General features: G+C 46.4%; 1 protein-coding gene across 1 annotated transcript; it reads right to left on the bottom strand.

Annotated features, from left to right (window-relative positions):
* Nucleotides 1-1,426: 1,426 nt before the first annotated feature.
* Nucleotides 1,427-24,879, bottom strand: LOC137366186 (probable G-protein coupled receptor 139). Its single transcript, XM_068028175.1, has 6 exons — nucleotides 24,802-24,879; nucleotides 24,083-24,200; nucleotides 23,083-23,146; nucleotides 22,936-22,972; nucleotides 21,001-21,180; nucleotides 1,427-2,317 (listed from the first exon to the last, which is right to left on the bottom strand). The coding sequence occupies exons 1-6, from the start codon at nucleotides 24,877-24,879 to the stop codon at nucleotides 1,427-1,429; spliced, it is 1,368 nt and encodes a 455-aa protein (XP_067884276.1).
* Nucleotides 24,880-25,011: the final 132 nt, after the last annotated feature.

Raw genomic sequence — 25,011 nt, 5'->3', positions numbered from 1 at the left:
CACGTCACCCTGGAAACAGACCCCGCCCCCACTCCGCCATCATCCTGGGAACAGACCCATAGAACATAGAAAAAAGAACATAGAACATAGAACAGTGCAGCACAGTACAGGCCCTTCGGCCCACGATGTTGTGCCGAAACTTTAACCTACTCTAAGATCGAACTAACTACCTACCCTTCATTCTACTATCATCCATGTACCTATCCACGAGTCGCTTAAATATCCTTAATGTATCTGCTTCTACTACCACCGCTGGCAGCGCATTCCACGCACCCACCACTCTCTGTGTAAAGAACCTACCTCTGACATCTCCCCGAAACCTTCCTCCAATCACCTTAGAATTATGCCCCCTGGTGATAGCCCTTTCCACCCTGGGAAAAGGTCTCTGACTATCCACTCTATCTATGCCTCTTATCATCTTGTACCCCTCTATAAAGTCACCTCTCATCCTTCTTCGCTCTAATGAGAAAAGCCCTCGCTCCCTCAATCTTTCTTCATAAGACATGCCCTCCAGTCCAGGCAGCATCCTGATAAATCTCCTCTGCACCCTCTCTGAAGCTTCCACATCCTTCCTATAATGAGGTGACCAGAACTGAACACAATAATCCAAGTGTGGTCGAACCAGGGCTTTATAGAGCTGCAGCATAACCTCGCGACTCTGAAACTCAAGTCCCCTGTGAATGAAAGCCAGCACACCCCGCCCCCACCCCATTCTGGAAACAGACCCCGCAAGCACGCCGCCGTCACTCTGGAAAAAAAACACCGCTCCCACTTCGCCTTCACTCTGAAAAAGACCCTGGCCAACATCCTACGTCACCCTGGAAACAGACCACGTCCCCACTCCGCCATCATCCTGGGAACAGAACCCGCCCCCACTCAACGTCACTATGGAAACAGACTTCGCACCAATCCTCCGTCACGGGGGAAACAGACCCTGCCACTATTCCCCCTTCACCTGACAAACAGACACCGCCCCCCAACTCCGTCACCGGGGAAAGAAACCTTGCCCCCAATCCTCCATCTCTCTGGAAACAGACCCCGCCCCCATTCCTCCGTCACATGAGAAGAAGACCCCGCCCCCACTTTATGCGTCACCCTGGGAACAGACCACGCCCCACTCCTCCGTCATTGGGGTAAGAAACCCCGACCCACGCTCCGTTACTGTGGAAATAGACCCCGCCCCGATCACCCATCACCGGGAGAACAGACCCCGCCCCAAGTCTTCTTTACTGGGGCAGCAGACCCCGCCTCCATTCCCCCGTCTCCTGACAGACAGACCCCGACCCTGCACACGCTCCATGGTGTCACGCCCTGCCCGCACTCCTCCGTCACCGTGGGAACAGGCCGCGCCCCCGTTCTGGCTCCATGGTGACAGGCCCCGCACACGCTCTGTCTCCATGGTGGCAGGACCCGCCCCTTCCTCTGATCATTGAATTAATGTAACAATTGTCGTAAAGGGATATTTCAGCACATTCTTCACCTGCTCTCTGAACTGAGTCTGGGTCACGGCGTAAATCACAGTGTTTGTGCAGCAACTCAGGAGCTGCAGCATGAAGCCCGTTTTCTGCAGAAACAGAGGTAGAGAAACAGACACAGACACCAAATACACCATCCGCCACCATATCGAAAACACCATTGACACGGCCCACAACAGGATGAAATTTCCAGAGATAACTAACAGTAAAATTATGGATTTCCTTCGACTCTCCATCTCGGGGTCTCTGCGACTCTCCCCACTGCTGTGAGCTCGAAGTCTCCTGCGTCCTCTGCTGCTCACTAAAATGTGTCTGACGATGAGAGCGTTGAGCAGCAAAATCAGCACAAATGGGATCCCCGGGGTCAGAATGTTGTGGAGGAACTCGATTGTTCCCCAAACATGAGATTTCTGAACATCCTTTGTTACAACACAAAACCAGGGATTGTTACTCAGCCAATACCGACCTGTGAACATAAAATACCAAAAGATGTTCTTTAAACAGCTCAGCACAGTCACTGTTCCTAAAACCACAGCCGAAGTTTTCTCACTGCAATATTTACTTTTCAGCTTCTGGCAACAAATGGCCACAAATCGATCAAAGGTGAAAGTGACGGTGAACCAGACAGAACAGTCTGTGGCTGTGTAAAGCAGGACGGCGTGGATATTACACACGGGGATGGACCGCAGGAACTGAAACTGTTCCTTATAAACAATGGGAATGTGTCTCAGTATCAGGTCCAGGATAATGACCAGTAGATCCGCCACTGACATGGCCACCAGGTAGCGAGTGACACATTTGGAGAGACCACACTTTCCCCGAGACAGGATCCCAATCGTCAGCAAGTTAACTGTGAGGAAGGGAAATAAACAGAGAAATTATACATCAGGCTGGAGCAAAGTTAACAGTTTGATTGAGGACTTATTGAGATTTATAAATGTGTTCCTGTATCCAATGATGTATTAAAATGATTGAACCTGAATGAACAAATGGGAAGGTCTGTGATACAGTGGAAGACAGGAGAGATTAAATAATAAAAGGATGATATTGAAATTGTTAAACTGAATGTTGATCATTATCCACCTCCTCCGTCCTGTCCCCATCTGGTTTAAAAGGGTCCCATCTCTAATCTCTCCCATTTCTGATGAAGAGTCACTGACATGAAACATTAAACTCTGTTTCTCTCTCAACAAATCCTGCCAGACCTGCTGAGTATTTCCAGCATTTTGTTTTTATTTCAGACTTCCAGCATTTGCAGCACTGTGGTCTTGTCTAGAGAGTTAAATGTTGAACTGACTGAGAAACTCTGTCTCAATGTCTGTGGCGGGATCCGTGTGTGTGTGTGTGTGTGTGTGTGCGTGTGTGTGTGTGTGCGTGTGTGTGTGTGTGTGTGTGTGTGTGTGTGTCTGTGTGTGTCTGTGTGTGTATAGCTCTGGCTCAGGGCTGGGGTGTGACCTGTGTGTGTGTCAGAGAGAGAGAGCATGTGTGTGTCTGAGAGAGACTGTGTGTGCGTGTGTGTGTGTTTGAGACTGCGTCTGTTTGAGAGAGAGCGTGCGTGTGTGTGAGAGAGAGAGAGCATGTGCGTGTGTCTGTGTGTGGCTGAGAGAGAAAGTGTGTGTATGTGTGTGTATGAGAGAGTGTGTGTGTCTGTGTGTGTGTGGCTGAGAGCGTGTGTATGTGTGTGTTTGAGAAAGAGCGTTTGTGCATGTGTGTGCATGTGTGAGAGCGAGTGTGTGTGTGTGTGTGTGTCTGTATGTGTGGCTGAGAGAGAGTGTGTGTGGCTGAGAGGGAGCGCCTGCGTGTGTCTTTGTGAGAGAGAGAACGAGCGTGTGTGTGTGTGAGAGAGAGAGCGCGTGTGCATGTGTTTGAGATAGACGATGTGTGTGTTTCTGTGTGTGTGTGAGAGAGAGAGAGGGTGGGTGTGCTTGTGAGATAGAGAGAGAAAGAAAGAGAGAGCATTTGTGTGTGAGAGAGGGAGCGTGTTTATGTGCATGTGTTTAACAGAGAGTGGGTGCGTGAGCAAGAGTGTGCATGTCTGAGAGGCAGCATGTGTGTGTGAGAAAAGTACATGCGAGAAGTATAACAGGTATAGCAGATGAACTTAGAGCTTGGATTAGTACTTGGAAATATGATGTCGTTGCTATTCCACAGACTTGTTTGAGGGAAGGGCAGGATTGGCACCTAAATGTTCCAGGCTTTAGAAGCTTCAGGCGGGATAGAGGAGGATGTAAAAGGGGTGGAGGAGTTGCATTACTGGTTAAGGAGAATAGCACAGCTGTACTGCGGGAGGACACCTCAGAGAGGTCATGCAGCGAGGCAATATGGGTGGAGCTCAGAAATAGGAAGGGTGCAGTCACGATGTTAGGGGTTTACTACAGGCCTTCCAACCGCCAGCTGGAGGTAGAGGAGCAGATATGTAGACAGATTTTGGAAAGATGTAAAGGTAACAGGGTTGTAGTGGTGGGTGATTTTAACTTCCACAATATTGACTGGGACTCACTTAGTGCTAAGGGCTTGGATGGGGCAGGATTTGTGAGGAGCATCCAGGAGGGCTTCTTGAAACAGTATGTAGATAGTCCAACTAGGGATGGGGCCATTCTGGACCTGGTATTGGGGAATGATCCCGGCCAGGTGGTCGAAGTTTCAGTGGTGGAGCATTTCGGGAGCAGTGACCATAATTCCATATGTTTTAAGGTACTTGTGGATAATGGTAAGAGCAGTCCTCGGGTGAAGGTGCCAAATTGGGGGAAGGCTAATTATAAAAATATTAGGCAGCAACTGAAGAAATTAGATTGGGCTCGGCTGTTTGAGGGTAAATCAACATCTGACATGTGGGAGTCTTTCAAACGTCAGCTGATTAGAATCCAGGACCAGCATGTTCCTGAGAGGAAGAAAGACAAGTTTGGCAAGTTTCGGAAAGCTTGGATAACACGGGATATTGTGAGCCTGGTCAAAAAGAAAAAGGAAGCATTTTTAAGGGCTAGAAGGCTAGGAACAGATGAAGCACTTGAGGAATACAAAGACAGTAGGAAGGAACTTAAGCAAGGAGTTAGGAGGGCTAAAAGGTGTCATGAAAAGTCATTGGCAAACAGGATTAAGGAAAATCCCAAGGCTTTTTATACATATATAAAGAGCAAGAGGGTAACCAGGGAAAGGGTTGGACCACTCAAGGACAGAGATGGGAATCTATGCGTGGAGCCGGAGGAAATGAGTGAGGTGCTAAATGAGTATTTTTCATCCGTATTCATCAAGGAGAAGGACTTGGCGGATGATGAGCCGAGGAAAGGGAGTGCAGATAGTCTCAGTCATCTCATTATCAAAAAGGAGGAGGTGTTGGGTATCTTGCAAAGCATTAAGCTAGATAAGTCCCCAGGGCCTGATGGGATCTACCCTAGAATACTGAGGGAGGCAAGGGAAGAAATTGCTGGGGCCTTGACAGAAATCTTTGCATCCTCATTGGCTACAGGTGAGGTCCCAGAGGACTGGAAAATAGCCAATGTTGTTCCTTTGTTTAAGAAGGGTAGCAAGGATAATCCAGGAAATTATAGGCCGGTGAGCCTTACGTCAGTGGTAGGGAAATTATTAGAGAGGATTCTTCGGGACAGAATTTACTCCAATTTGGAAACAAACGAACTTATTAGCGAGAGCATGGTTTTGTGAAGGGGAGGTCGTGTCTTACGAATTTGATTGAGTTTTTAGAGGAAGTGACGAAGATGATTGATGAGGGAAGGGCGGTGGATGTTGTCTATGTGGACTTTAGTAGAGCCTTTGACAAGGTCCCGCACGGCAGACTGGTGCAAAAGGTGAAGTCACACGGGATCAGAGGTGAGCTGGCAAGATGGATAGAGAACTAGCTCAGTCACAGAAGACAGAGGGTAACAGTGGATGGGTGTTTTTCTGAATGGAGGGATGTGACTAGTAGTGTTCCACTGGGATCAGTGCTGGGACCTTTGCTGTTTGTAGTATATATAAATGATTTGGAGGAAAATGGAGCTGGTCTGATTAGTAAGTTTGCGGACGACACAAAGGTTGGTGGAGTTGCGGATAATGATGAGGATTGTCAGAGGATACAGCAGGATATAGATCGGTTGGAGACTTGGGCGGAGAAATGGCAGATGGAGCTTAATCTGGACAAATGTGAGGTAATGCATTTCGGAAGGTCAAATGCAGGTGGGAGGTATACAGTAAATGGCAGAACCCGTAGGAATATTGACAGGCAGAGAGATCTGGGCGTACAGGTCCACAGGACACTGAAAGTGGCAACGCAGGTGGATAAGGTAGTCAAGAAGGCATGCGGCATGTTTGCCTTCATCGGTCGGGGCATAGAGTATAAAAATTGGCAAGTCATGTTGCAGCTGTACAGAACCTTATTTCGGCCACACTTAGAATATTGGGTGCACTTCTGGTCACCACACTACCAGAAGGACGTGGAGGCTTTGGAGAGGGTACAGAGGAGGTTTACCAGGATGTTACCTGGTCTGGAGGGCATTAGCTATGAGAAGAGGTTGGAAAAACTCGAATTGTTTTCACTGGAACGACGGAGGCGGAGGGGCGACATGATAGAGGTTTACAAAGTTATGAGCAGCATGGACAGAGTGGATAGTCAGAAGCTTTTTCCCAGGGTGGAAGAGTCAATTACTGGGGGTTGTGCGAGGCAGGCTTTTTACACAGAGAGTGGTGAGTGCCTGGAACTTGCTGCCAGGGGAGGTGGTGGAAGCAGATACGATAGTGCCGTTTAAGAGACATCTTGACAAATATATGAATCGGAAGAGAACAGAGGGATATGGGCCCCTGTCGTGCAGAAGGTTTTAGTTTAGGCAGGCATCAAGTTAATGCAGGCTTGGAGGGCCGAATGGCCTGTTCCTGTGCTGTGCTGTTCTTTATTCTTTGTTGTTTTGTAAGAGAGACAGTGTGTGTCGGAGAGAGAGTGTGTGTGTGTGTGTGTGAGAGAGAGAGAGATACAGCGTGTGTTTGTGTGTCTATGAGAGAGAGAGAGCGTGTGTGTGTGTGATGGAGAGGGTGCGTGTGCGTGTGTCTGAGAGAGCGTGTGTGTGTGAGAGAGAGAGATACAGCGTGTGTTTGTGTGTCTGTGAGAGAGTGAGAGAGTGTGTGTGTGTGATAGAGAGGGTGCGTGTGCGTGTGTCTCAGACAGCGTGTGTGTGTGAGAGAGAGAGAGCGTCTGTGTGCGATAGAGTGTTTGTGCGTGGATGTATTTGTCTGAGAGTGAGAGCGTGTGTGTGTGTGTCTGTGTGTGTCAGAGAAAGAGCGTGTGTGTGTGGATGTGAGAGAGAGAGTGTATATGTGTGTGTGAGAGAGACAGTGTGTGTGTCTGAAAGAGTGTGTGTGTGCGTGCGAGAGACAGTGTGTGTGCGTGTGTTCATGAGAGAGTGTGTGTGTGTATATATGTCTGTGAGAGTGTGTGTGTATGTTTGTGTGTTTGAGAGAGAGAGAGTGTGTGTGTTTGTCTGAGAGAGCATGTGTGTGTGTGAGGGAGACAGAGAGTGAGCAAGTGTACGTGTGCATCTGTGGGAGAACATACGTGTGTGTGTGAGAGAGAGAGTGTGTGTGAGCGAGGGTTTGTGTGTCTGCGAGAGAGAGAGCGTGTATGTGTGAAAGAAAGGGTGTGTGTGTGATTGACAGCGAGAAAGCGTGCGCGAGTCTGTTTGTGTGTGTGAGTGTATGTGCATGTCTGAGAGATTGTGTGCATGTAAGAAAGACAGTGTGTTTGAGAGAGAGCGAGCAAGCGTATGTGTTTGTGCTTCAGAGAGAGAGAGCGTGTGTGAGAGAGAGAGCTTGTGTACATGTGTGTGTGTGAGAGAGTGCGTGTGTGTTTGAGAGTGAGAGTGAGAGCGAGAGCAAGTGTGCGTCTGAGAGAGTGAATGTGTGTATGTGTGAGAGAGAGAGCGCATGTGCGTGTGAGGCAGAGTGTGTGTGTGTGAGTGTGCATGTGTGTGTGTCTGTGAGAGAGAGAGAGTTAGAGAGATAGAACGAGAGCAAGTGTCTCTTTGTGCGAGTGTCTGTCCGAGAGAGAGTGGGTGTGTTAGTGTGTGTGTCCGACAGCGAGTGTGTTGTGTGTGTGTTTGTGTGAAAGAGAGTGTGTGTGGGTGTGAGAAAGACTGTGTGTGCGTGTGTTTGTGAGAGAGAGCATGTGTGTGCTAAAGAGAGTCGTTGTGTGTGTATTTGTCTGAGAGAAAGAGCCTGTGTGTGTGTATGCTTCTGACAGAGAGCATGTGTGTGTAAGTGTGTGTGAGATAGACTGTAGGTGTGTGTGACTCTGAAAGGGAGTATGTGTGATACAGAGAGAGCATGTGAGTGCGTGCGTGAGAGACCGCGCGTGTGTGTGTTTGTGTGTTGCATCTATGTGTTTGTCTGTGTTATTTTATTGTGATGTGCGTGTGTGTGTATATCCCAGGGCCTGGGCTATGGTATGTGTGTGTGTGCATGTGTGAATGTATATCTCAGGGCCTGGGCTTGTGTGTGAGTGTGAGTGTGTGTGTGCGCGAGTGAGAGTGCAAGAGTGTGCGTGAGTGCCTGAATGCCTGTATTACAGTGTGTGTGAGAGTGTGCATGCAAGTATCCGTGTATATGCGTGTATGTGAATTTGACTGGTTCAGTGCCTGTGGTGTGATCTGTGTTCATGTGTGTGTGTGTGTGTGTATATCGAGTTCAGTGTCTGAGGTGTGACGTGTGTGTGTGTGTGTGTGTGTGTGTGTGTGTGTGTGTGTGTGTGTGTGTGTGTGTGTGTGTGTGAGACTGGCTCAGTGCCTGGGTTGTGATCTGCATGTGTGTTCGAGTGTGTCTGTTTGTGCCCGAGTGTGGATGTGTCTGGCTCAGGGTCATGGGTACGATCTGTCTGTGTGTGTGCGAGTGTCTGGGTGTCTTTGTGTGTATATGGCACTCGTCCTGGGCTCTGTGTGAACGTGTGTGTCTGGTTTAGGGCCTAGAGTATGATCTCCGGGTGTGTGCGTGTCTGTTTATGTGTCTCTGGCTCAGTGACTGGGGTGTGATGTGTGCTCTGCGTGTGTGCGTTTGCATGTGCGCAAGTGTGTGTGTTTTTGTGTGTGTGTTTCACTGCTGGTTTGTGTTGTTTGCGTGTGTATGTGTGTGTGCTTGCGTGCACAGGCGTGTGCGAGTCTGTGTGTGGGTTTGTCTCATTGCCTGGGTTGTGCTGTGTGTCTGTGTGTGTGTCTGTGTCTGTGTCTGTGTCTGTGTGTGTGTCTCAGTCATTGTGTTGTGCAGTTTGTGTGTGTGTATATTTCAGGGCCAGGGCTGTGGTGTGTGTGCAAAGGTGTATGTATGTCTCAAGGCCTGGTTTGTGCTTCGTGCCATCGCGTGTGTGTGTTTGTTTGTATGTCTGTGTCACTGCCTGGGGTGTGATCCGTGTGCGTGTTTGTGTGCGTGTGTCTGGATGGAGAGAGAGAGAGAGAGGGAGAGAGAGAGACGGAGAGAGAGAGACAGATTGAAAGAGAGAGAGATTATGTGCCTCAGGCCTGATTTGTAGTGTGTGTGTCCGTGTGTCTGTTAGTGCGTGTTCATCTGAATGCTTGGACTGTAGAGTGTGTGGGTTAGTGAGAGTGCGAGTGTGTGACTGAGTGCCAGAATGCTTGTACTGCAGTATGTGTGTGTCTGCGTGCATGTGTCTGCGTGTGTGTGTATGTGTGTGTGTGTGTGTGCGTCTAGCTCAGTGCCTGAGTTGCGATTTGTGTGTGTGTGTGTCCAGCTCAGTGCCTGGGTTGTGATCTGCGTGTGTTTCCAAGTGTGTCTGTCTGTATGTGTCCGACTGTGCGTGTGGCTGGCTCAGGGTCCTGTGTCTTTGTTTGTGAGCGTATATCTGTGTGAGTTAGTGTATGTGTGTCCCTGTGTATATGTGTGTGTGTGCGTGTGTATGTTTGTGTGTTAATCAGAGAGTGTGTGCGTGTGTATATCAGGTCCTGGGTTGTGCTGTGTGCTCTGTGTGTGTGCGTGTGTATGTGTGCATGTGCATGTGTGTATATGTTTGTGTGTCTAACTCTGTGCCTGAGGTGTGATCTAAGTGTGTGTTTGTGTGGGTGTGTGAATGGCTCAGTCCCTGGGCTGTGATCTGTATGTGTGTCCGAGTGTGTCAGTCTGTGTGTGCATGGTGGGTGTGTCTGGCTCAGGGTCATGGGTGTGACCTGTGCGTGTATGTGTGTGTGTGTGTGTGTGTGTGTGTGTGTGTGTGTGTGTGTGTGTGTGTGAGTGTGCGTGCGTGCGTGCGTGCGTATCTGTGTGTGTTTGTGTATGTTGGTCCGATTGTGTCTGTGTGTATGTCTGTGTGTATTTGGCACTCGTCCTATGCTCTGTGTGTATGTGTGTGTGCATATGCCTTTGTGTGTGTGTCTCAGGCCCTGGGTGTTGTGCTGTGTGTGCTTGCCTGTGTGAGTGTGTTTCCGTGTGTGTATGTGTGTGTATGTGCGTGTGTGAGGGGCTGATCAGTGCTTTGTGTCTTCCTGTGTGCGTCTGTATTTCTGACTCAGTGCCTGTGTGTGTGTGTGTGTGTGCGCGCGCCTGCTTGTACCTCACTCAGTGACTGGCGTGTAAATAGTATGTGTGTGAGTATCTGTCTGTTTGTATCTGGCTCAGTGACTGGCCTGTAAAGAGTGAGTGTGTATATGTGTGTGTGTGTCTGTGTGTGTCTGCTTGCATCTGACTCAGTAACTGACATGTAAAGAGTGAATGTGTGCGTCTCTGTGTATGTGGCTCATGGCCTGGGCTGTGTGTGTGTGTTTTGTTGGTGGTTTTTATTGCAGGATGGTGGCCAAGGGGACGCTGTGATGGGGTGTCTCTGATGGGTGTAATGGTGGATAATGGGGGATCCATGGTGGGAAAGGGAAGTTGTCCTTTGGGAACCTGAATCTCAGCAGAGACTCTCTGACAGTCTGTCCGGGTGGAAGGCATCCAGAAAATATTCTCCCTGCCTCCTCCTCCTCCTCCTGAATTCTTGGTGCCAATGCCTGTGTCCTGATGATGGTGACGATATGAAGGGTGCAGCAGAACACCATGAACTTGGACACCTGCTCCAGTGTGTTCTGGAAGGCTCCCCCCGCGCGGTTCAGACATCAGAAACATTGCTTCATCACACCGATAGTCTGTTCCACCATGTTCCTGGTGACTCCATTGCTCACATTAGACACTTGTTAATTTCGTGAGGTTGGTTGGTGGTGGGAGGTGGTGTTAGGGGTGTAGAAACATGAGCTCTGTCTAGAGGAGGGGTTTCTTTGTTTCCGGGGAGCAACATTCTGGTTCTCCACCGAGGCCCAAAGACGTTGGGACCGGCTGACTGCTTCAGAATGACGTTCACCAACATGATGTACTGGGCACGCTCACACACCAACTGTATATCAATGGAGTGAGTGTTCTTTCAGTTCCTGTACCTCGCTCCGTTGAAATGGGGACACCGCAGAGACACCTACACCATCAGGAATCCCGCTATCCTGACAAATCCACGGGATCTCTCATCCTGCTTCTCCCTGCTAAGGGAGAAAGTGATGACATAGATGGTCACCCTCACCTCCCAGAATTATCAATGGACAACACACAGGCTTGTAACTACTGGTCAGTTAGTTGAACATCAGTGGTGAGTAAGGTTTTAGAAACAATAATCAGGAAAAAAATCAACACACTTGGAGAGGTTTGATTTAATTAAGGATTGTCAGCATGGATTTTGCTTTTGTTCTTTCATGGGATGTGGCCGTTGCAGGCCAGGCCAGCATTTATTGCCCATCCTTAATAGCCCTTGAACTGAATGGTTTGCTAGGCCATTTCGAGGGCATATAAGAGTCAACTACGGTGCTGTGGATCTGGCATCACATGTCGGCCAGACCAGTAAGGACAGCAGATTTATTTCCCGAAAGGACATTAGTGAACCAGATGGGTTTTTACAACAAACGATTCATGGCCATCATTAGACTAGCTTTAAATTCCAGATTTATTAATTAAATTCAATTCCACCTTCTGCCGTGTTGAGATTTGAACCCCTGTCCCCAGAGCAATATTTGGGTTACTGAGTTATTAATCCAGTGACAATAACTGGACGCTACCGCCTCCCCTTACAAGAGAAAGGTTATGCTTGACTAATCGAATTGAATATTTTGATGATGTAACAGAGAAGGTTGATCAAGGGAATGTGATGGATGCTGTCTATATTGGTTTGAACAATGTGTTTGATAAAGTACCGCATAAAATGTTAATTACCAACATTGAGTGTCATGGAATGGGAGGGTCAGTGTCCAATCGGATAAAAAAATAATGGCTTAGGTACAGAACACAGTGTATCATATAAATGGCTGTTTTTCAGACTGGAGGATGTTAGACAGTGGGTGTTCCCCTAGGGTCAGTGCTTCGGGCACTGTTTTATTTTGATGTGTATAAATTACTTGCATCTTGGAATACAGAGTAGAATTTGAAAATCTGTCCCTGATAACGAACATGGAGGTGTGGCAAACAGTGAGGATGTTCAGAACCACCTGCGACTGGACATAGATAGTGAGTAGAATGGGCAGACAAGTGGCAGATGGAAGTCTGAGACAAGGGTGAGGTGATGCATTTTGAAAGAAAGGATGGAAAGTAATATCGACTTAATAACACAGTTCTAAAGTGCACAGGAATATTCAGACCTGTGGGTGCATGTGTATCCATCTTTAAAGGTGACAGGACATATTGAGACAGTGGTTAGTCAAATAAATATAATTTTGGATTTCATAAATAGAGGTATTGAGTACAAAAGCAGAGAAGTTATGACGAGCGTTTAAAAATCTCTGCTTATGTCTCAGCTGAAATTTGTGTCCAATTCTGGCCACCACACTTCAGAAAGATTGTGAAGGTCCTTGAAATGGTGCAGAGGAGATTTAACAGAATGGTTCCAGGGATGGAGGATTTTAGTTACAAGGATATGTTAAGATTAGATAATTTGGACAATGAAAAACTGTTCCCATTAACTGATGGAAGAAGGACTAGGGGACTCAGATTGAATGTTTTGGATAAGAGATGCAGGTGGAATATGAGGAAGAACTTTTTTTATGCTGTGGGTGTTAATGATCTGGAACTCACTGCCCTCAAGTGTGGTGGAAGCTGAGACAATCAGTGATTTCAAAAGAAAGCAGATGGGCACTTGAAGGAAATGGATTTGCTGCAGAGATTGAGTGGGGAAGTGGGACTGACTGTATTGCTCCATGAAGAGCCAGCATGGACTTGATGGGATAAATGGCCTCCTTCTGTGCTGTAAATGATTCTATCACTTTCTGTTACTCTATGTTGGATATGTCCCCTGCTCCTGCCTGGAAAGATCCAGATACATAGAAGTTCAATGAAATTATGACTTAAACAGCCACTGAAAGCTCCGTCCTCACCCTGGCATGAGGCCCCAGGTCGTGTTACAGGAGGTGACACAGCTCTTTGACCATCTCCTTATTGAATCAGAGTCACCTCACACACTGCTCCTGGATTAGGCGTAGGTAGGAAAAGTGCTCTTGGAAATCCCTGGGTGGGTCGGGCAGAGCCCCCTCCTCCTCCCTCCTTACAGGGCTTCCCCTCTCTGAAGCCTCTGCTCCATTTGTTAGTCATGTTACAGACCCACAGACACTGTAACTACAGTCCCCATACCTCGTCCAGACTTGGGTCACCAAATCCTCTGTCCTCCCTGAATGTCTGTAGCAGCTCACAACACAACTTTCAGAAAACCATCCACAGCGCCTCGAATAAATTTACCATAGCAGGATGTGAGTCAAAAGCCCCTCACCTGCAAGTTGGATGCCTGGACCTTTTAAATAACAAAAGAGTACTGCTGAATGTATGTCCAGCTGAGAGTGACTAACACAGGCGTTCAGTGGACATGCACAGACCAAGTTTCTAAGATGTGTGTCAAAGCAGCCAGAATGGCGGATAGACATTATATTCAGACCTCTCCTGACACTAACAGCACATGCTTGGTGAACCGGGGCTGGAGCCCTGTCCATCATGGAACACTTCAAGTGACCGGAAGCTCAGCTCGGACCATTTTATGGATCCAAGCTTCCATGTTGTTGGGCCCAGTGGCGCTGTAGAGCTGACAATCATTGCCATGAGTAGATACAGAGGGAAAGGCAATACGACCATATGAATAAAGAGCAGAAGTAGGCCATTCAGCCCGTTAAGCCTGCTCCACCATTTAATAAGGTCATGGCTGATCTGTTTGTGTTCCGAATTCCACATCCCCACCTGCCCCCGATAAACTTGGATTTTCTTGCCTAACAAGAATCTATCTATCCCCGCCTTAAAAATATACAATGACCCCCCTCCACCAACTTCTGATCAGGCAGTTCCAAAATCACACAACACTCTGAGAGAAAAATAAAAATCTCCTCACCTCTGTCCGAAAAGGCCGATCCCTAATTTTCAAACAGTGCCTTTTCAAACAGTTACTTTTAAAGGGGAATTGAAGAAAATACTTTCAATCAAAATATTTTCTGGAATATGGGAATGTGCAGGGGAATGGGACTAATCGGAGGGGTGATACCATAGAGGGAGTTCAACCACCAGAATAAGAATATTAAAATTAAGGTGCTGCCAGACCGGGAGTCAATGTAGATCAGTGAGCACAGGGGTGATGGGTGATCAGGATTTGGTGTGAGTTAGGATACGGGCAGCAGATTTCTGGATGGACTGTGGTTTATGCAGGTTTATAACTGGGAGGGTGACCAGGATAGAACTGGAACAGTCAAGTGTGGACTTAACAAAGACACAGATGAGGCTTGTGCAGCAGATGGGCTGAGGCAGAGGTGGAGACGGGTAACATTACAGAGTGAAGGTAGGCAGGGTTGGTGATGGAGAGCATTTGGAGATGAACTCAGCCCAGGTTTAAATATAATGCAGAGGTTGCAAACTGTCTGGTTCAGTCTCAGATATTTGGCAGTGAGGAAGACGTGGTTCATGGATCGTGGATGGAATTTCTTCTGAAGACCAATGACAACAACTCCACTCTTACAAAAATTTAAATAGCAAGAGCATTATTTCAGTGAAACAAATTTTACAGATCTCATCGCGTGAAATAGAGACTTACCAGGGACAGAAACAGCAGCAAAGATGGGAGAGTAAATTACAAGCACTCTAATACACATAGCAATGGTTTATCGAGCTAATATCTGAAGACCGAGATTTTCCAGGAATAACAACAGCAGCAAGGAGGGCAGAGGAAATGACAAGAATGGTAATGCAGTTAAACAAGGTGTATAGAATTAATAGCAAGATACAGAAACTTACCAGGGACGCCAATAATAGCCAGGATGGGGTAGTAAATGTATTGAACAATCCTCAGTGCGAGATAGAGCCGATACTCTAATGGGAACAGATCATAATTTGCAGAAAGAAAGTTCAACTCCCAGATGAAACTCCTGCCCATTGTTGCAACATTCCAATCTATTTTTCGCAGATTCTGACCCATTGTTGTAACATTCCAATCTATTGCTCTCTGATTCGGCTCTATCTTTTCTCTTTCTCTCCAGAGCCGTTGAACCCTATAATGTCAGGGCTGATGCTCCCACTGACACTATGGAATAACACATTGAAAGGACGCTCTTATTAATAGAAGATGGAAATCCTCCAGTGACACAATTAGGGTCCAAGGAGACTGACATTAATTACAGTCATTGAACAAACAGGTTCAGTTAACCTCTTTCAATCCAACACTTTTTGTACGACAGTAACCTAGAACATGTACCTAGTCTAGATGGGATGCATGAGCATTGGAGAGAGAAGGAATAATGCAAGTCTAAGATGCACTAGACAGTATATTCCAATCCTCCTTTGATATGGGAGTGATGATAGAGGACTGGAAGGTTGTAAATTTTACACCTTGTTTACTAAAAGGAGAGGTTGTTCAAATCCTGTACTGTCCAGTAAATCTGACGTCAGTGGTGGGGAAATTTCACAACCTAGGTCAGAAATATTTGTTGTTTGGAAAAGCATCGCACAATAAATTTCAAGCAGGACGATATGCTAATGACAAATCATGTCTGGTAAACGTCAACAAAGAATTATCCCAAGGTACTTCACAGCAGCATTATAAAACAAAGTATAACACCGAACGACAAAGCGAGATATTAGGTTAGGTAACCAAATGCTTGGTCAATGAGGCAGGTTTTAAAGGAGTATCTTAAAGGATAAAAGCGAGATGGGGAGATGGAGCTGTGCAGGGAGGATATTCCAAAGCTCGGGACCGAGGCAACTGAAGGTGTGGCCACCAGTGGTGGAGTAAATAAAATTCAGTGATGCACAATATGTCAGAATTAGAGGAACAGAGACATCTCGGAGGGTTGTGGGGCTGGAGGAGAGTACAGAGATAGGGAGGGGTGAGACCATGGAGAGATTTGAAAACATTTGTTGAGAATTTTAAAATCAAAACATTGCTTTACTGTAAGCTGTAGGTCAGTGATCGGGGAATGGGACCGACTGCGAGATAAGACACAGGAAGAATAGTTTTAGATGACTACAAGTTTACAGATAGTATAATGTGGGAGAATGAGTTGGAATAGTCTAGTCTACAGGTAATGAAACAATGAGTGAGAGCCTCAGCAGCAGATGAGTTGAGACAGGGGTGAAGTTGGGCGATGTTATTAAGGTGGAAATAGGTGGTCATAGTGATGGCATGAATATAAGGTTGGAACCTCATTTTGTGGTCAAATGTCACAGAATCACAGAATTGTTAGAGCACAGAAGGCGGTCATTCAGTCCATCGTGTCTGCACTGGCTCTCCAAAAGAGCAATTCATCTGGAGCCACTCCCCTGCCTTGTCCCTGTGATTCTGTACTATCTTCCTTTTCAGATAGCCATCCAATTTCCTCCTGAATGCCTCGATTGAATCTGCCTCCACCACACTCTCAGGCTGTGCATTCCAGACCTTAACCACTCGCTGTGTGAAAACATTTTCCTCATGACACTTCTGTTTCTTTTACCAATTACTTTAATTCTTTGCCCTCTCGTTTTCAATCCTTTCAAGAGTGGGAACCGGTTTTTTCTTATCCACTCTGTCCAGACACCTCATAATTTTGAACAGCTTTTTCAAATCTCCTCCTAGCCTTCTCTTCTCGAAGGAAAATGTTCCAACTTTTCCAGCCTATCTTCATCACTGATATTCTTCATACCTGGAACCATTCTTGTGAATGTTTTTGTACACTCTCCAATGTCTTCACGTTACCCAAAGTGTGCTGTCCAGAACTAGACGTAATATTGCAGCTGAGGCTGAACTAGCACCTTATACAATTTCAAAATAACTTCCTTGCTCTTGTATTCTATGCCACTGTTAATAAATCCCAGGCTACTGCATGTTTTATTAATCTGCCCTGCCAACTTCAATGACATATGCACATTTTATTTTAGAGATACAGCACTGAAACAGGCCCTTCAGCCCACCAAGTCTGTGCCAACCAACAACCACCCATTTATACTAACCCTGCAATAATCCCATATTTCCTACCGCCTACCTACACTAGGGGCAATTTATAGTGGCCAATTTACCTATCAACCTGCAGGTCTTTGGCTATGGGAGGAAACCGGAGCTCCCAGCGAAACCCCTCTCGGTCGCAAGGAGAACTTGCAAACTCCACACAGGCAGTACCGAGAATCGAACCTTTGTCGCTGGACCTGTGAGGCTGCAGTACTAATCACTGCCCTACTGTGCCTGCCAGGTTTCTCTGCTCCTGCACCCCTTTAGAATTGTACCCTTTATTCTATGTTGTCTCTCCATGTTCTTCCTGATAAAATGAATCACTGCACGTGTTTCCACATTGAACTTCATATGCCACCTGTCTGCACATTCCGCCAATTTGTCTATGTCCTTTTGAAGTTCTGCACAATTCTCACCACAGTTCACAATGCTTCCAAGTTTTGTATAATCTACAAACTTTGAAATTGTGCCCTGTGCACCAAGGATTAGTTCATTTGTATATATCAGGAAATTAAAGGTCCCAACACTGATCCCTGGGGAACTCCACTACAAACCTTAAATAAAAGCAGGAAATGCTGGAAATACTCGACAGGTCTGGTAGCATCTGTGGAGAGAGAGAAACAGACATAACGTCTCAGGTCAGTGACCTTTCATAAGAAATGGCAAAGGTTAGAAATGTAATAGGTTTTAGGCAAATAAAGCGGGTGTGGAGTAGTGGGGTGGGTGTGTGTGGTGGCGGAAGAGAACAAAAGGGAAGGTGTTGATAGAACAAAGGGTCGGAGCGATTAACTGACAAGGAATTCAGGTGAAAAAGTCAAAGAGAGTATCCTAATGGTGTGGTTAAAGACAAAGCGTTAGCGCAGAGAGGGTATTAAATGACAGAATAATGAACAGTCCTAGTCAAAATAGCCAGATGGGATTTATCCAAGGATTCTCTGGGAAGCCAGGGAGGAGATTGCAGAGCCTTTGTCCTTGATCTTTATGTCGTCATTGTCGACAGGAATAGTGCCGAAAGACTGGAGGATAGCAAATGTTGTCCCCTTGTTCAAGAAGGAGAGTAGAGACAGCCGGGGTAATTATAGACCTGTGAGCCTTACTTCGGTTGTGGGTAAAATGTTGGAAATGTTATAAGAGATAGGATTTATAATCATCTTGAAAAGAATAAGTTCATTAGAGATAGTCAGCACGGTTTTGTGAAGGGAAGGTCGTGCCTCACAAACCTTATTGAGTTTTTTGACAAGGTGACCAAACAGGTAGATGAGGGTAAAGCCGTGGATGTGGTCTATATGGATTTCAGTAAGGCGTTTGATAAGGTTCCCCACGGTAGGCTATTGCAGAAAATGCAGAAGTATGGGATTGAAGGTGAATTAGTGCTTTGGATCAGAAATTGGCTAGCTGAAAGAAGACAGAGGGTGGTGGTTGATGGCAAATGTTCATCCTGGAGTTTAGTTTCTAGTGGTGTACCGCAAGGATCTGTTTTGGGGCCACTGCTGTTTGTCATTTTTATAAATGACCTGGATGAGGGTGTAGAAGGGTGGGTTAGTAAATTTGCGGATGACACGAAGGTCGGTGGAGTTGTGGATAGTGCCGAAGGATGTTGTAGGGTACAGAGGGACATAGATAGGCTGCAGAGCTGGGCTGAGAGATGGCAAATGGAGTTTAATGCGGAAAAGTGTGAGGTGATTAACATCGGAAGGAGTAACAGGATTGCAGAATACTGGGCTAATGGGAAGATTCTTGGTAGTGTAGATGAGCAGAGAGATATTGGTGTCCAGGTACATAAATCCCTGAAAGTTGCCACCGAGGTTAATAGGGCTGTTAAGAAGGCATATGTTGTGTTAGCTTTTATTAGTAGGGGGATCGAGTTTCGGAGCCACGAGGTCATGCTGCAGGTGTACAGAAATCTGGTGCGGCCGCACCTGGAGTATTGCGTGCAGTTCTGGTCACCGCATTATAGGAAGGATGTGGAAGCTTTGGAAAAGGTGAAGAGGAGATTTACTAGGATGTTGCCTGGTATGGAGGGAAGGTCTTACGAGGAAAGGCTGAGGGACTTGAGGTTGTTTTCGTTAGAGAGAAGGAGGAGAAGAGGTGACTTAATGGAGACATATAAGATAACCAGAGGGTTGGACAGGGTGGATAGTGAGAGCCTTTTTCCTCGGTTGGTGATGGTAAACACGAGGGGACATAGCTTTAAGTTGAGGGGTGATAGATATAGGACAGATGTCAGAGGTAGTTCCTTTATGCAGAGCTTAGTAGGGGAGTGGAACGCCCTGCCTGCAACAGTAGTAGACTCGCCAACTTTAGGGGCATTTAAGTGGTCATTGGATAGACATATGGATGAAAATGGATTAGTGTAGGTCAGATGGTTTCACAGGTCGGCGCAACATCGAGGGCTGAAGGGCCTGTACTGCACTGTAATGTTCTGTGTTCTATGTTCAAAAGCACCAACATAAAAATCCCAGTTTAAGTCCAGCACATGGCGCAAAAAGATAAACAAAATAAAACAAAATACTAATTAAAAGAGCCGATGATGTTCCGAAATTATTGAACTCAATGTTCAGTCTGGAAGTCTGTTGAGTGCCTAATCGTACAATGAGCTGATGTTGCTCGAGTTGGCATTGATGTTCACTGGAATACCGCAGCAGGTCAAACGCAGATTGGGTATGCGCTTTGTGTAACTCCTCCACTCAGTCCAAAAGCATGACACCGAGCTTCTTCTCACTTGTCATTTCAACACCCCTGCTCCCATTCCCAACTTTCTGTCCTTATGTTTCCCCCACTACCCCCACCTTATTTGCTTCGAACCCATTACATTTCTGCCCTTTGCAATTTCTGATGAAAGGTCACAGACATGAAACATTAACTCTGTTTCTCTCTCCACAGATGCTGCCCGACCGGCTGAGTATTTCCAGTACTCGCTGTTTTTTATTAACTCTGTTTCTCTCTCCACAGATGCTGCCTGACCTGCTGAGTATTTCCAGCACTCTCTGTTCTTGTTAACTCTGTTTCTCTCTCCACAGATGTAGCCTGACCTACTGAGTATTCCAGCACTCTCTGTTTTTATTTCAGATTTCCAGCTTCTGCAGTATTTTGTTTTGAGTCCACGACAAACCTTTCTCAAGCCCGAAAAGCATCCATTCATCACAGACTCGGTGGGCCGAAGGGCCTGTTTCAGTGCTTTATCTCTAAACTAAAAAACTAATAATCCCAGAATAAGGGGCATGCAATTTCAGACTGAGATGAAGAAGAATATCTTCACTCAGTGGGTGGTAAATTTTTGCAATTCGCTACCACAGAGGGTGTGGAAGATCAACACTGAGCATGTTCAAGACACAAATCAGAAGATTTCAGGAGACAAGTGACATCAAGGGATACAGGGATAGCACAGGAAAGTGGCGTCGAGGTAGATGATCAGCCATGATCTAATTGAATGACGGAGCGGGGTCGATGGGCTGAATGGCCTACTCCTGCTCCTATGTTCCTACAAACACGTGCTTGCTATCCTGCATTAACTCAAACCTCTCCAAGTTTCTGTTGATTTCTTCTCTAATTATTGTTTGCAAAACATTACCCACCCCTGATGTTAAACTAACTGGTCTGTATTTCCCAGGACTGTGCTCACAGCCTTATCAAAAAGATGCAGTTTTAAGGTAGTTGGCAAAGAACCAGAGGCAAAATGAATAGAGTTTTCTTGCACAGCGAGTTGTCAAATCTAGAGCCCCCAGTTATCGAGAAACATACAGGGTAAGATAAATCAGAAAAAAGGAAGCTTATGACAGTGATAAATGATACTTTTTAGAAAGCGCAAGGGTGAAGTACAAAAGGAAATTTGGAAAACAAAGAGAGGACATGTAAAAAACTACTGGCAGGTAAAATCAAGGAAAACCCAAAGATCTTTGTTCAGTACAGTAAGAGCAGGAGGATAACTAAGGAAAGGGTGGGGCCTATCAGAGATATACAAGGTAGTTTATGCATGGACACAGAAGATGTGGGCAGGGTCCTTAATGAGTAGTATGTCTCTGTCTTCACAAAGGAGAGGGATGATGCTGAAATTGTCGTTAAAGAGGAGGAATGTGAAATATTGCATACGATAAGCATAATGAGAGAGGAAGTACGAGAGGGTCTGAAATTCTTGGAAGTGGACAAATCGCCAGGGCCGGATGTATCGTCGCCCAGGATGTTAAACGAAGCCAGGGAGGAAATAGCAGATGCTCTGAGGATCATCTTCAGATTCTCCCTAGATACAGGCGAGGTACTGGATGATTGGACCTGCATGAACATAGTACAAATGTTTAAAAATGGTGCGAAGGATAGGCCCAGTAATTATAGGCTGGTCAGTCTTAGCTCAAGGCCTGCTACCCGACCCAAACCGGACAAGACCCGACGATTCATGCCGGGTTCAGGTCGGGTCGGTCGGGTCGCTCTTCCGGATCCGGCTTTTGGGCTTGGTTTGGGTTGGCTGGGTCCGGGTCAGACACACACAGTACTACCTTTTGCTCAGCTGGTAGGAAAAGGGAAGTTGAGTAAGTAAGAATCAGAATTTGAAAACACTGCCTGAGCTGGGAGTCCGGGACGTCAAGGAGGGAAACGTGCATCCGAACTCCACAGACTCTGAGTCTGCTCAGTGAGAAAGTGAGTGGCTCTATGATGTCACCGCGCTTATGCTGCAGCTTCCTTCCATTCCATCTAAAAGTGCTAAGTGCAGTGAGTGCACTATGGTCGGGTCAGGCTCGGTCCAGGCTTGGGCTCGAGTCCGATGTGGTTCTGTCGGGTTTTATTTCCAGACCCGAGCAGGCCTTTAGTCTGACCTCAGTGGGCAAATAATTAGAACCAATTTTGAGAGCTGCGATAAATTATCACTTAGAAAGGCAAAAATTAATCAGGGATAGTCAGCATAGATTTGTTTAGGGTGGGTCTTGTCTAACAAATTTAATTGAGTTTTTTGAGGGAGTAGCAAGAACGATTGATAATGAACGTGATCTACATTGATTTTAGTAAAGCATTTGACAAGGACCCACATGAGAGACTGGTCAGAAAAGTAAAAGCTCATGAGATACAGGGGAATGTGTCAAGTTGGATCCAAAACTGGCTCAATGTCAGGAAACAAAGGTTGATGGTGGACAGATGTTTTTGTGAATGGGAAGTGGTCTCCTGTGGCATTTCACAGGTCTCAGTGTTGGGTCCATAGCAATTTGTGATACATATTAATGTTTTGGACTTAAATGTGGGAGGCATGATTGGAAAATTTGCTGATGACACAAAAATTGGTCATGGAGTTAATAATGTAGAGGATAGCTGTAGACTCTAGAATGATATCAATGGTTTGGTTGAGTGGGCGTAAAAGTGGCAAAAGGAAGTCAATCTGGAGAACTGTCAGGTCATGCATTTGGGGAGAGCAAATAAAGCAAAGGAATACACAGGAGGATATTGAGAGGGGTAGAAGAAGTGAGAGACCTTGGAGTGTATGTCCACAGGTCCGGGAAGGTGGCAGGACAGGTAAAAAGAGTGGTGAAGAAGGCATATGGAATGCTTTCCTTTACTGGCCGAGGTATAGAATACAAAAGCAGGGATGCAATGCTGGAACTGTATAAAACACTGGTTAGGCCACAGCTGGAGTATTGTGTACAGTTCTGGTCACCACATTGCAGGAAGGACATAATTGCTGTGGAGAGAGTACAGAGAAGATTTACAAGAATGATGCCAGTGATGTAAAATTGCACCCATGATGAAAGATTGCATAGGCTAAGATTGCTTTCTGCAGAACAGAGGAGGTAGAGGGGTGACTTAATTGAGATGCACAAAATTATGAGGGGCCCAGATAGAGTAGACAGGAAGAACCTGTTTCCCCTAGCCGAGTGGTCAATTACCAATGGGCACAGCTTTAAGGTGCTTGGGAGGTGGATTAGAGGGGAAATGAGGAAAAGCCTTTTCATCCAGAGGATGGTGGATGTCTGGAATTCACTGCCAGGAACAGTGGTGGAGGCAGAAACCCTCAATTCTTTTAAGAGGCACCTGGACATGTACCTGAATTGCTGTAAGTTGCAAGGCTATCGACCAGCGGCTGGAAGGTGGGATCAGATTGGGCGGCTAGAGTTTTTCAGCCAGCACAGACACGATGGGCTGAATGGCCTCCTTCTCTGCCACAACCTTTCCAAGGATCGTTGGTCCTACCGTTCTGTGCTTGGAATCTGGAATTTACAGCCTGAAAACATGGTGGAAGCAGATACAATATTATCTTTCAAAAGGGAATTTAACAAATACTTAAATAGGAAAAATAAACAGGAGTCTGGGGAAAGAGGAGGGAAGTGGAACAATTAAATAGCTCTTTCAAAGAGACAGCACTGACACAATGGACCGAATAGCCTCCTTCTGTGCTGCATCAATCTCTGATTATATGAACAAGAGACACAGAGAGAGAGGGAGAAAGGGTGAAAGAGAAGAAGGAAAATAGAGACAAGAGTGAAAGAGAAGTTTGTACCAGTTTTCAGGGGTAGGGATTGCGATTCATGATCTGCCTGTGCCCATTCCTGTTGAGGCAGGTGGCACACAAGCTTCCTGCTGCCTCCTCATTTCCATGAATTCTACGCGCTGCCCAGGGTGACCCGCGCTGCTGTCTGTCTGCACGCTTAACAGGGCCGAACTGTGTGTGAGGCTGGTTCAACTTTCAGTCAGCATTCAGCTTTCAAAGGCAGTCTGTCCCTCTTAAAGGGAAGCTGCACTGAACCAAAGAAGCCTGCTACTGACTGTGAATGCTGCAATTGGAGACAAGGTAAATGGAATACAAGGACAGAGAACGGGCTCTGCAGTTCACGGATATGGTGCTAGAGGCCTTAGTCATGGAGGGTGACAGGAGGAGAGAGGCCATGTTTCTTTGGGATGGGGTGGAGACCCTCAAGGAACGTCCTACAAAGGGAAGGGGAGCAGGTGGCCAGAGAGGTCAATGCAAGACGTCTGTCCACGTGGATCTGGCAGCAGTGCCAGAAGAAGTATAATGAGCTGACACGGGTGGTCAATGTCAGTGAATTCATCTCCACATGTCATCTCCTACACCCAACACCACACTGCTCAATGTACCACTCCCTCATCACTCAGTTTCAAAGACGTATATCAAAGATGCCGGAATGGCTGACTGATGTCAGTTCAGATCGCTCTGTACACTACCATCACATACTTGGTGAACCAGGACGAGAGCCCTCTTCAGCATGGAGCACTGGAAGTGACCGGCAGCTCAGCTCAAACAATTTTTGGATCCACGCTTCAATGACGTTGGGCCCAGTGACACTGTCGAGCTGAAAATAGTGGCCAACACAGATACAGAGGGAAAGAAATCTTCTTTAAATGGGAATTGAAGAAAAGACTTGAAGGCAAAAGATTTGCAGGAATATGGAAATGGGCAGGGGAATGGGACTAATTGGAAGGGTGATGCCATGGAGAGATTTAAACACAAGAATGAAAATATTAACATTAATGTGCTGCCAGACCGGGAGCCAATGTAGATCATTGAGCACAGGGGTGATAGGTGATCGGGATTTGGTGTGAGTTAGAATACAGGCAGCAGAGTTCTGGATGGGCTGTGGTTGATGGAGGTTTATAACTGGTAGGGTGACCAGGATAGAATTGGAAGAGTCAAGCGTAGATTTAAATTTTAAAGATTGGTGAAGACAAATGTAGGTCCCTTATAGTCAGAAACAGGGGAACTTATACTGGCGAACAAAGAAATGGCTGACCAACTAATTGCATACTTCGGTTCTGTCTTCACAAAGGAGGATACAGGTATCATACTAGAAATGTTGGGGAACACAGGGCTTAGTGAGAGAGAGAGGAACTGAAAGAAATCGGCATTCGTAGAGAAATGCTGTTGGGGAAATTGATGGGATTGAAGGCCGATACATTCCCAGGGCATGATAATCGACATCGCAGAGTACATAAGGAAGTGGCCCAAGAAATAATGGATGCACTGGTGGCCATCTTTCAAGGTTCTATAGAGTCTGGAACAGTTCCTACAGACTGGTTAGGGTAGCAAATCAAATTCCATCATTCAAAGAGGGAGATAGAGAGAAAGCAGGGAATTATAGACCAGTCAGCCTGACGTCAGGAGCA

This window comes from Heterodontus francisci, unplaced genomic scaffold, assembly GCF_036365525.1.
Source record: "Heterodontus francisci isolate sHetFra1 unplaced genomic scaffold, sHetFra1.hap1 HAP1_SCAFFOLD_319, whole genome shotgun sequence".
Lineage (NCBI taxonomy): Eukaryota > Metazoa > Chordata > Chondrichthyes > Heterodontiformes > Heterodontidae > Heterodontus > Heterodontus francisci.
This window is presented reverse-complemented; position numbering and strand designations above follow the sequence as displayed.

Bases quoted from the DNA above. Each gene is read 5' to 3' on its own strand.
- LOC137366186 (XM_068028175.1), bottom strand. From the start codon at position 24,879: ATGGCCACCAGTGCATCCATTATTTCTTGGGCCACTTCCTTATGTACT. The intron at 21,181-22,935 runs GTACATGTCCAG...ATGTTCATGCAG, and splicing joins TGCAACTTACAGCAATTCAG to GTCCAATCATCCAGTACCTC. The intron at 2,318-21,000 runs GTATGCAATATT...ACAGTTAACTTG, and splicing joins CCTCTCTCATTATGCTTATC to CTGACGATTGGGATCCTGTC.